Source organism: Rousettus aegyptiacus, unplaced genomic scaffold, assembly GCF_014176215.1.
Source record: "Rousettus aegyptiacus isolate mRouAeg1 unplaced genomic scaffold, mRouAeg1.p scaffold_m13_p_6, whole genome shotgun sequence".
Lineage (NCBI taxonomy): Eukaryota > Metazoa > Chordata > Mammalia > Chiroptera > Pteropodidae > Rousettus > Rousettus aegyptiacus.
Genome location: NW_023416309.1, coordinates 81266299 through 81278767, shown reverse-complemented (window position 1 = coordinate 81278767; position 12469 = coordinate 81266299). Strand labels below are relative to the sequence as shown.

The window sequence follows — 12469 nt, the reverse complement described above, 5'->3', positions numbered from 1 at the left end:
TACAGGACAAGCACTGTAGGCCCCTTCCCACTAGATGGCGACCCCTAAACCCACATAGAAATTCTGGAACCTCCGCAGTCCTCATCTTCCATGGTCGAGGCTGAGGAATTGCAGGATGCAAACTCCCCTCTGGTCCAAGGGGCGACGGGCCCCTGCCCCACCCTATCCGGAGGTCGCAGGCAGCCCCCAGGCAGGATGCAGGATTGGGGGAACAAGGGTGGGCGGGGAGACGAGGCGCCCAGGCTCTGGGAGCCTAGGGGAGGAGTCGGCGCGGAGCAGCCACTCCAGGGACACGGAGGTGGGCGCTTCCGCACCGCCTGCGCCCACCGTGGAGTGGAAGGCCGGGACCGCCGTTCGCGGGGCGCAGGACGCGCCGTAGGGGCTCTGAAGGCACTGCCCGGGAAGCAAGTGCGCGACGTGGACTACAAGTCCCAGCATGCCCAGCTGCCCTGACCCAGCCCCTGCTGCCACTTAAAGGCTCCGGGAACCGCAGCCGTCGGGTCGCCGCGGCTTTCGCTTTGCTGCGGCGGCTGAGCGGGCGGGAGCAGCAGGCTCCGTCACCAGCTCTCCTCGCGTCCCGGCTCCCGCAGCGCCAAGGGGCGCTCCTCGTGCAGCCCTCCCGGCTCGGGGATTCCCTTCCGAGGCGCCCACACCCCCGGGCTCCCCGCCTCGGCCACCTTGCGGCCCCGATGCCGAGGCATGGATAGAGCAGCACGGCGCGCGGCGGCGATGGGAGAGAAGAAGGAGGGCGGCGGCGGAGGGGACGCGGCGGCTGCGGAAGGGGGCGCCGGGGCCGCGGCCAGCCGGGCGCTGCAGCAGTGCGGGCAGCTCCAGAAGCTCATTGATATCTCCATCAGCAGCCTGCGCGGGCTGCGCACCAAATGCGCGGTGTCTAACGACCTCACCCAGCAGGAGATCAGGACCCTAGAGGTAAGGCGGCCGCAACACTGGAGGGTAGGGGACCCAGGCTGGGCCTGAGGAGACGGGTCTGCGGTCTGGGAAGCGGCCCCCAACACTTCCTTTTCTGCCCCAGTTCACTCCTTTCTCAGTTGCATCCTTGAGCCTGGGTCGCCCCCTTTGAAGCTTCCTCTCCCGCTTCCAGTCTGATGCTGCAGCTTGAGGATCCTGGACCAGCCTTTCACCTTGGACGAGTTTTGGGGGAAGGGGCGGAGTGAGAACTGGGATGGAGGCTCAGAGAGCGGGTGGGCTGCGCGTGGACATCCCCTGCCTTCCCACCTCTGCTCCCACCCCATTTCCAGCATGCCGGGCCTCAGGACGCATTCTCCCACTGATCCACACGCTAGACTTTTCCCTGTGTGACTTAGCCCTAGGCTGAGGTGACGGGGCCGAGGTAGGTCCCCTTGAAGTGTGAGCAGAGGCCCGTCGTCCCCTGCTTTCCCCTCATGCCCCAGACCCTGTCTTGTCTCTTCCTTTCCTCTCTTCCAGGGTCTTGTCCCTTCCTTTCCTCTGCTCCAGGTTCTTGTCTGCCGCTTTTCAAAAAGTGTTTGCTGAAACTGCATTTTTGCTCTTCAGGCATTTGGTGCTTTCCTTTCGCACTGCCACAGCGTTTCGCTGCTCATACGGACTCTCCCCACTCCCTTTCAAACATTGGATTTTGGCTTAGGAAGGATTATGCTGGGGAACGATCCTTTGGTGAGGAGATGACACTATTTAAGGGCTCCTGGTGGAGACAGTCTCTAGTGTAAAGAAGAAATGAGATATGCCCGCCCCCTCTCCCAAATTATAGCTGGGAAGAAGTGCAGTATTAAAAAGATTTGGAAGAAACAGCCAAAAGTGTCGTTGGGTGCTCAGAAGGAGGAGTCTCCCCTTCCTTCATACACAATAGTGAGAAACTAGTGCATTCCCAACTTGCTTTTGTCCAGAGGCTGGGAAGGCTGTGGAATTCCAGAGACCAGTTAATAGCTAACTTGGACTTGAAGAAGGGGCTCTACATTGCATTGCCACATCTGGCATACTGTAGATCTGGGGATGTTTTGTTTTATTAGAATCTTAATTCCTCCCCCCCCCCCACACACACATACACCATTGCTAATTGCCTTTGCCAGCTGTCATAGGGCTAGCTGGTGATTTGTGGTAATTACTGCAAGACCCAATCTTCTGTGCGCACCACGAATGTGATTCCTTGTTTGATATAAAATACTCAGGGGTGACTTCTCTCCTTTGGTTTTATTTTCTTAAGCTATAAAACCAGGGACATTGGAAGCATCCAATCAGTGCTGGCTATTATTTTTGTTACAGTTGCTGTAGCAATACTGACCAGGGCTTTGCTTAAAAAACCAACCAGTCAACCTCCCCCCACCCCCCATAACTGTCCCTTCTGCAGGCATGCTTCTCTTTTCCAAGTGGAGACAGAAACTGGTTTCTTGAACATAGCCCAGTGTGTTTGCCCAGCAAAGTTCAGTTTTTAAACTGACACAATAGGGAGCCTGTGTGGCTTAATTCTGGGAGGAGGGGTCATTGTCCAGCAGCATGTGTCTGGTTGGACTGCTGTGTTGTTGGGATGAGAGAACTTGCTCTGTGTCGGCCTCTCTCAAATTGTCCCCACGTAGTTTTGAAATGCTCCTGGTTTGCAGAGTGGATACAGGAGAACTGTTTGCTGTTTGTTCTCTGAAAAAGGTACTTTGCTCTCTTGATACCCGGACTTCCAAAGTCACTAATTTTGATGGAGTGTGGCATCATGATACCCTGAGCATCCAGCTATTTAGATCTCTCAGCTGGTTCCTTCAGTGGCCTCCCTCCTGAGTCTTTATTGGATAATTGTCTTGGTAGCCAGAAACCCTGCCAAAGGCCAGCCTTGGAAGGGAATTTGCAGTGTAACTGTGGACCAATACCTAGCTCCTATCCCCTCTATTGTTATGTGGATTAAGGTCCACCCTACTCTTTGAGAAAGAGGGACCTGGGTTGTTTTGAGGATGGTAATTTAGACCTCAGAAGCTAGTTTGGATGAATCACTTCACCAGTGGAGACGTCAGCCTCCTCACCTGAACAGGGAGGCTAGAGTGGATCTATGTGGGCTCTTTTGGCTCTGAATTGTGTGGTTTGGTGAAGGAGCCTCAACTGGGGTGAATCAATGTTTGTTATACATACCCGTGTTTAAGAATATCCCTGTTTAATATACAAATTCATAGACACAGAAAACAGAATGATGGTTACCAGAGGGAAAGAGTTGTTGGGAGAGGACGAAGAGGGTTAAAGGGGGGTCTGAAGGAGACTAGACCTTGGGTGATGAGCACATAATAGAGTATACAGGTGCATAATAGAGTCGTACACCTGAAATTCATGTGTTATTAACCAATGTCACCCCAATAAATTTAATTTAAAAAACTGACAAGAAAAAAATGTTTTAAAGAATATTCCCTGGTTAAGAATGGTTCTAAAGTCCAGTTTTACCAAACTGATAAAATAGAGGGGAGGTTTATTTCTCAAAGAATCCTGATGATCAGGGGGCAGTGTAGCAGAAGAAAAGCCCATGGCTTTGGTTTTGGGTCCCAGTTCTGTGTAGCCTTGGACAAATCCCAAGACTTTTGAATCTTAAGCTTCCCCATCTGTAAAATGGGGATGAGACTGCTTAAACTTAGTGTTATCGTGAATCTGTAAGTTTGCATTCTTCCTAGAAGAGGTTCTGCCTATACACTTTCCCTGGTGGGTGTCCAATGTCATTTATGCCACAGGGCCGCTTCTACAGCTGGCTCTTATTTCTGAGAGGCTGATGATACAGGCCAGGAAACCATCCCAGCAGCATGTGGTGAGGTCACATGAGGCAGTGGTGATGTCCACTCTGGCTTTCTTTCCTGTTCTGCAGGCTCCTCTTACATACCAGGCCAGGGCCTCCAGAGACTGTGCTTGCAACACTGGATTCCTGGCTTTTGAAGAAGGGGCTGACCAGTGGGCTTGGTTTACGCAACTGCTCCAGACTTCTCCCAAAGTTTTAGGAATCCCAGCCCACTCTTGCCCTCATTAAATAAGTGCTGATTGGGAAAAACATCACGTGAGATGCCCCTGCAAGTCCCTGACCCTGGGCCCAGCTGCTGGTGCCTGCGATTACAGATCGTGATGGTGTGCAGCAGCCAGCCATGTCTGGCTGCCTGTGATGACTTTCTCCATGTAGTGGTCCAGTTTGGATCTGAAAGAGTGAAAGGAGCCAAGTTTTAATGTTTACCTCCTACCTGCCAGCCACTGTGTGGGACCCTTCTCAATCAGATGATTTTCTCCTGGAAATCTACCAATGTTTGTCACACACATAGTTTTTCTTTCTACATGGTGGTGGTAGTGGTGGTGGGGAGATAAAATTTGAACTCAGGTTCTGAATCTGTGAACAGAACTTGTGAGGGCACTTCATCCCAGCAGAACCTGGTGCCCCATCTTCATCAGACCCTCCTAGGGGTCTGAGAACTCTACTGAGACAGGATAAAATGTTCTCGTTACCCAGATGTGCTCACGTAAGGACACCTAGCTGGCCTCATGGCTGGGCTGGAGCCCCACACCAGTTCATTCCCTCATTTACTCATCTTCTTTGGGCCAAGTCTGTGTTGAGCACTGGGGAGGCAGTGGTACCTTATGGAGATTCATGTTTCGTAGACACTGCAGCTTTGCCCTTTGCTGCTAGTAATTTCCAGAGACAGCCCTTGCTACGCCTGGTCTCCCCACCTTGTGCTCTTCTAGAGGAAAGTCCTTCCTAAGCAAGCTGACCTGGAGAAAAGGTCCACAAAAGACTTCACCCATAGGCCTTGCTGGGAAGGAGATGCTGGGGGACTGTGGTAGGTGCAGTCTCTATGCGCTGGCTATTTTCCTGAGGAGTTACCAGGAGGTGCCTGTTGGGGGGTGGTGGCTGTGGCTACTGAGAAGATCAGGCAGGCTTGACCTTCACTCAGCTCAGCTGCGGCAGAGGTCAAAACCCTGCTCTGGAGGACCTGAGCTGTCCCTGTGGTCCCCACCCCATCCCCCCCCCCCCCCCCCCCGCCAGAGCATCTGGATAGTAGAACTGCTGGGAAAAGAGAAGGGTGCCATCTGTGCTTACAGATCAGGTCCTTTTGATGAACCTCCAGTTATTACTGATTTGCTTGCTGAGCTCCTAGTGGCAGCTACTCTGGCAAGGATTCTGAGGTAGGTAGGATGCTCTCCTGGTATTTGAGGAAACTTTCAGTCTAATAGGGGAGCAGACAAGCAAAAAGTAGCAGCTCCTGTACCTTGACTTGCTAAGAGTGCTTAGGAATTGGGAATATGACTGAACGATGGACCAGTCTAACTTTCTGGTTTTGTGGAAAATATTCCTAGAGCCTTGGTGATGACTTGTCCCGAGTCACGTGTTCCTGGCAGAACCTGGTTTCCCTTTCCCCACCCAACCACTGCCTCAGAGTATGGCCTTCCTCCACTTCTGCTCCATCACTATAGTTTTAACCCCCTGCGGAAGGTTTTAACCCCAACCATCCCTGAAGGGATGTAGAGGTAGGACGCTCTCCCCTTTGGTGTCAGCTCTCGCCTTGGCAACATTTTCCATGGTGAAACTTGTCACCAGTGTTCCTTGGAGGTGGCCTGGAGAGGGACCTACAGTTTCCCTGAGCCTAGGAGCTGCTGGAAGGAGGCCTTATCGGAGCTGCAGCCCAGCTTAGTGTGAGTGCCAGGAGCCCAGAGACAGTGAGTGATGTGAATGCCTCCTTCTCTGCGTTGGCTCAAAATCCAGGAGAGCTTCATTCCGACAATAAGAATGCTGGACCGGCCTGCTGGCTGTCGTCTGGAGAGAGACTGCAGAGGCACTGGTCCTTGGTGGCAGTGTCTGCATTGGTAGAGGAAAGTAACAAAGTCTGTGGCCATTTCTCTCTAAGCTGTGCTTTTAAAAAAGAACATCCTTTCAGAATAGGCTGGTTAGAATCTTTTTCTACATTCAGTTCTGAGGGAAAGCTGTATAGGTGCCTTTGGGGTTATGGGAATGACCTTGGTGCATAGTGAGGGCAGACGGGGGACAAGAGACATTCTTGGTTACCCATTCTGTGTTGAGTGCTCTGCTAGGCTCTTGACATATGTTGCCCCATTTAATGCTCACAAGGACCCTAGGCGGTTTTGTCCCCATTTTGCAGATGAAGACATTGTGGCTCAGGGATTAAGAGACTGAGTTGGTAGATGGTCGAACCTAGGTTGGCTGGTCTTCAGACCTCATGTTCTAAGCTTCCCATTTACCTCTAAAAACCATGGTGGGGGATTCTGGTCAGGGTCATGGCTGCTGAGCCTAAGGAAGTGGCCAGTAACAAAAAGGGCCTGCCCAGGGCACCTGGCTCAATTCCAGATGACCGGGCCTACTGGTGGCCACCCCAGGCTGTGTAGCCTCTGAGCTCAGGCTTGGGGCCGCTTCCCTAAAGTGCAGCCCAGCACGCCCTCAAAGATGGGTCTCTCTGTCGGCAAACTGATGCAACCAGCTCTGCGTTGGTCTCATTCTGAGAAATGAGAAGCTGCCTAGAGATCAAATTACTCATAGTTTTTTAATGGATACCTGCCTTATTCTTTTTGACTAATTTCTCTGACTAGCAATATATTCTTTAACTTTTTAATTTTATTAAAATATTATAAAATACATATAATGATATATTTTCAATATAAAAAAGAAAATACACATGTATAAAAAAATAAAATCACCCATAATGTTACCTGTCAGAGTTAATCCTTTTTTTATGATAGCTAATATTTAATAAGTTCTTGAGAAATAACTATATAACCTTAAAAACAGGTTTGCAAAATATGTAGATCATTAGCACATCATTACTCAGTTTTTTTTTTTTTTTTAATGGCAAGACATATTTGTTGACTGATTGATGTAATGCAACAGTGTAAAGTTCTTCAATCCTTGTAGGTCTGGGCATTTCTTCCAGGTGTTCCCATTCTCAACCATTGTTTTAAAAAGCCAAAATAAATGCTTGTTTCTCTCTCCTGTCACAATCCATTTTGGGTCAGGCAGCTCTCTTGGTAGCTGTCATCCAAGCAGAGACTCAGAGATGGGGTTCATTTGTATGGCTCTGCCATCTGGTGTCATTCATTTCCAATTGGTATAACCCTTATATGTAACAAAGATTTGAAACTTGCCCCCAAAGAGGTCTCGCCTTTGTCCTTGGATGGTAAACTCTATGGCATGCCTGATAGGAGTATCTTTGTTTTTCCGAGTTAATTCTTATTAACATTTTCTGTACATTCTTCTATTTTTTTCCCCTCTGATTGCATTTGTATGCAAATGTGTATGTGTGCTTACCATGCTCATTGCCCTACACATGCCTTCTGTCTACATTAATACACACAGATCTGCAGCATCACTATTAGTGGCTGCCTTATGTGGTCATACCATAAATTTATCGAACCAGTGCCCCCACTGTTGGCCATTCAGGCTGTTGCCAAGTGTTGCAGTGAGTGCATGAGCGCATTCCTAGAAGTGGAATTTGCTGGCTCAAAGTGTGCTGACACATTTAATGTCAGTCCTATTTTTTAGAATCTTTAGGGCCTACTCTGTTCCCCCCTCCCCAGCAGGAATGCCAGGATTTATAAATGGCAGCTTCTAGACATTTGTCCCTTTTCCCCCTGCATCTGTGTCCTCCCTGAGATTGAGTGTAAATAGGAGATGGGACATGGCCCCCATGGCTGAGGTTCTGGGTTATGTGGCAAAGATTATGGATGTCCAAGTTTTGTGGTTGCCTGAAACAAATGGGGGGCCTCCTGGGCCGACCAATTAGAAGAGGGACCTTGCATCAAGACAGTGGGTGGGTACTGGATGTCAGGTTTTTCTGTGTCCAGGGACTGGTCCTCTCTGGGCAGCGTACAACCATATGGTGAGGTCTTCATCACTTGAGCTCATGAAAGATACCTCACTGAACTGTAGCCTGGGTTTCCTCACCAACCATAAATATTGATCACAGAGCTATTTGGGATGCTTTGGATTTGGGGTTGATTTAGTAGAGTCCTGGATTCCTAGGAGGGCTACAAAGGATTTTGAGATTTCCATCTGGTCCAGCCCCTTCTACAGGTGACAAAACTAAAGGCCTGAAGGGGGAAGTGACATACTAGGAATATATATTAGGGAATAACCCTAACAAAAAGTGGAGAAGTGATTAGTGCTCCATAAAGGACCACTGAGCTGGGAGTCAGACCTGAGGGCTCATGCCCTGGATTGGATAATATACCTTTTGGACCGATGGCAAGCAGCAGCCTGCCATTTTACCTCCCGTGTGTGTTTGGGGGTAGCTTTGGCCTCAAGGAGTTTCCTGCAAGAGGAAGCAAATGGGTTTGCTTTCCTAGCCCTATTTCAATGCCTCAGGGACCGTGGGGGCTGAAGAGATTCTTGGGAAGTGATCTGGAATGTCCTGTCATTGGGATCATTTTTGAAAGCCAGTCTGCCCAAAGTGTTGGCGCAGACTAAGTGAACTCTCTGAACCTAACCTATTCTGTACTTTCAAGGGCTTCTCATTCTTCTACTGAAAGATCCCCTGGGACTTGGGTAGGTGAACCTCTGCTCTTCTTGGGCCTAGTGTTTGTCTTCGGTCTGTGCAGATTTTGCATTCTGTGTCGTGAGACATTGTTGTTGGTTTTAATGTCAAGATAATATTATAGTTTACCTTTTTTCTCCATTGTCTTTGTGTCCATCTTGTCTTTCTACCCTATTCCAGACCCCAGGTAGAGATAAAGAGGCATGCTCTGAGGACAGATGTTGGTATCAAAAATGCTTTGTCATTTATTCCCAAGCATGACTTTTACTCATCTGCATTGAAAAAATCAAACTGCTGTCAGTTTGAATTAAAACCTATATATTTAACATACATCTATATTTGTTGTCCTGGCCTTGGTGGGTGGCAGTGTGTTTTAACTGGGCGGATTGCCTTTTAAAGTCGCGGAGCCGAAGTCATTCTGTTTGCTCGCTGTTTTTCTCCCCCGCTTTCATTTTTCCACCTTCAGAATAATTATAAGAATGAATTGGCTTGTGTTTAAAGTTTTAGAAAAAGGGAGGGACAGAAAGCATAATGCAGCATGTAGAATAGCCCAGCTATGGTTAGGAAAAATAACTTTTCATACAGCATAAATTACAGACTTAAGTCTGTAACATTGATCATGAGGGGTTTGCTTTCTGCAAAGCTGATGAGATAAGCTGCTTATAGAGTGGTGGGGCTTTCTTTAGCAAGGCACCTGGAGGTTTTGAGTCCCAATTTAGCCAATTAATTTGGGTTTGTTTTTGATATGGATTAGCAGGACTGGCTTCACTCATGGTGCACCCAGAGTTTTGCTGGCCAGAAAAAAAACAAAAGTTACAGGTCACATTTAAAAAGTAACCAGGGCTCTTCCCAGGGCAGCACTCGCTAAAGAGAACGCCATGTTCAGTTCGAGCGCGACAATCGTGAAGCCCAATGGCGAGAAGCCGGACAAGTTCGAGTCCGGCATCTCTCAGCCGCTGCTGGAGCTGGAGATGAAATCGGACTTCGAGGCCCTGACTATAACAGCAGCCAAGGAAATTAAAGTTGGCGGTGGTCGGAAAGCTATTATAATCTTTGTTCCTGTTCCTCAACTGAAGTCTTTCCAGAAAATCCAAGTCGAGCTAGTGTGCAAATTGGAGTAAAAATTCAGTGGAAACCATGTCATCTTTATTGCTCAGAGGAGAATTCTGCCTAAGCCGACGTGAAAAAGTGGTACAAAAAAATAAGCAAAAGCGTCCCAGGAGCCGTACCCTCACAGCGCTGCACAATGAGATCCTGGAGGACTTGATTTCCCCGAGTGAAATCATGGGCAAGAGGATTTGCGTGAAGCTGGACGCAGCCGGCTCATAAAGGTTCAACACCTGGACGCACGCAGCCCAACAACGTGGAACACGAGGTTGAAACTTTTTCTGGTGGTGTCTATAAGAAGCTGGTGGGCACGGATGTTAATTTTGAATTCCCAGAATTTCAGTTGTAAACAAAAATGACTAAATAAAATATTCACAATAAAGAAAAAAAAGTAACCAGGGTGTTCTCGTGCATTGGGCACTCACTATCTTGAGGATCCCCTCTCCTCCAGCCCCAGACCCTTGGAAGGGCTCAATGCAGCCCTTCATGTTCTGTCTTCTGCAAGATGCTCTTGCGAAAGAGGGCTTCCAGTAGTTGAGAATGTGACCCATCAGCTCTCTCCCTCCTGGAGATTCCCGAAGATGAACGTTAGTGTTTTAAAGGCTCTGAGAAATCTGACAGCAAGGGTTCCCAAACCTAATTGTCCAAGGGATCATTTTTCCACTGAAGGTAGTTGGGGAAAGATATACTTAAAGCCATGAACAGGGAAAAAGACAAGAAATCATAGGCTTAGTTCAGCAACTGTTGTTTTTATAATACTGAGGGTCCTTCCATATGTGTTTCCTGTTAAAACCTAGTGGGTTGAGGGGAGGCTGGTGACCCTGTATACTTACCCAGCACTGCAAGGTTGCCTTTTGTTGAGGGAGGTACTTTTACAGAGGGAAGCAGAGTGTGCTCTAGGCACCACACTAGCACTTAAAGACATATGTCACTTAATCCTTTCAACAAGATGAAGAAAATGTGCCCAGAGAGGTCTGTGTGCCTGGAGTCCTTGTGTCCTGTCCCCTCTTGGCCCTGTGTGCCATTTAGCCTGGTGCCAAGGGCATGCTCACTCAGGGTCTGCCAACCACCTCATGACCCTGACGGTGGGCAGAAAACAATCCAAGAGAAATGCAAATGCCTGTGGGTGTGTTTGAGCCTGGGACTGTGGAAGTCAGGGGAAGGGCTGGGCTGTAGACAAGGAATGCTTTTTAAAACAAAAAAGGAAATGCTGGCTCAGAATGGAAAGGAAAGGAAGCAGCTTCCTGTTTCTGGTGTTGGTTTTTTGATAGGAGGAGCTCTCTCTAGCCCCTTGGCCTGGGCTGGCTGGGGCCTTTCTAGGTATGCTAGCTGTGCGCTCCAAACCTCTACCTGTCTCAGAAGTAGAGTGCCAGGTGCACTGCTTTTCATTCTCCCCAGATAACTGATCAGATGGACGTGTGGTTTCCAAAATGAATATTTATACATGTTACAAAATGGATGTGTCATAATAGCTCACTTTTACTGCAAGCTTACTCCATGCCTGGCCCCCTTGTTAGGAGCTTATGTGGCATTTGCTCACAACCTTGTGAGGAAGGTTCTATTGTTATCTCTATTTTTGCAGTTGAAGAAACTGAGGTGCAGAGATTAAGTGACTTGCCCAGAGTCACAGGCTAAGGAGACACTAATCTGTGACTTGAACCAGGAGTTCTTAATTACCTGCCTCTTTTTCCTGACTTGCATTTGCAAACTCTTCTCCCAGCTGGAAAATCTATTAGCATAGAATTTTTTTTTAAGACTATATCCTTTGTCTGGCTCTCGAGGGCAGACCCAAAGCTGGGGCCAGGCCCCACTGATTCTTAGGTAAAATGCCTGGGTTCGAGTTTACATTAAACAACAACAACAACAACAGCAACAACAATAACAACAACAACAAAAACCTTATTATGAAGCGTTCCAACATGCACAAAAGTAGAGAGAATGGTATGATGGAGCCTCATGTAGTGATCCCCCAGCCTCAGTAATAACCAGCTCTGGCCAGTCTTGGGTCGTCTGTGGTGTTTATGCTCTGAGTAAGCCTGGTTTTGAGAATGGTGGTCTGAAGGAAGCAGAGTGACCTGGGGATGTTGTCTAGTCCAGCTCTCAGCCTCCAGACAAAGCTGTATCTACCCCAGGAAGCTGGGAAGAATTTCTATACCTTTTCCCGTGAAATGACTATTTCAGTTTTCCCCTGAAGCTTACTCATGTTTCTGGAAGCCATCACAGGAAGGCCATCGCATTCTGTAGGCTGAATCGCATGCTGCACCTGAAACCTGTTCTCAGCTGGAATCAAGGAATGGTGCATGACCTTCCTTATTCCCACGGCCCCTCCTGAGACTGAGATGAGTGGCTTTAATAGAGGCTGGCACCCGACCCTGCAGAGTCACACGGATAGTCCTGGTTTCCAGTCCTCTCCTCTCCCTGCCTTCAGTATTTCCTCTTCTACCTTTCCTCATTGCTTTGTCCACATGTCATGAGATGAGTGTATTTCAGCCAACATTTATTGAGTGCCACTGTATGTGTGCCCTGGGAGGAGAGTCGATGAGTATAGGCAGACCCGTTCACCAGGAGCTCCCTGCGAACCCTCATCTCCATGGTTCCAGCTTTGAAACAGGATGCAGCACCTGGGGCTTCCTTGCTCTTTGTGGTTCTCATGGGTCTGCTCCATCTTTCCTGAAGCCTGGGCTTGCTACCACTCTCAATTTTTTTTTCTGTGGTCTCTTGACCCCAACAAAGGTGGTTTTCTCTGTTGTTTTTTGTTTTTGTTTTACTTTGCTTTTAGCTATAGTCTTACAAGTGTTTCTCAGGCTCCATGTCACTAGCTGCTTCTGCTCTCTGAGTTTGGCTTCCCAAGCACAGTCATGATGTCATTATGGAAAAGGATA

The 12469-nt window shown here is 48.5% G+C and overlaps 1 protein-coding gene and 1 pseudogene across 4 annotated transcripts in view; both read left to right on the top strand.

The window, feature by feature from the left end:
• Positions 1-327: 327 nt before the first annotated feature.
• Positions 328-12469, top strand: part of KSR1 (kinase suppressor of ras 1) — a 145944-nt gene continuing 133802 nt past the window's right edge. For 3 of the 4 annotated variants that reach the window (XM_036223737.1, XM_016119178.2, XM_036223738.1), the window contains exon 1: positions 329-930. In XM_036223737.1, the coding sequence (XP_036079630.1) occupies positions 700-930 (231 nt within the window). In that variant the 5' untranslated portion in view covers positions 329-699. Of the gene's footprint in view, positions 931-12469 lie in introns of all 4 variants that reach the window. The other variant, XM_036223735.1, reaches the window with a different exon arrangement.
• On the top strand, positions 4972-9982 carry LOC107497409 (annotated as a pseudogene).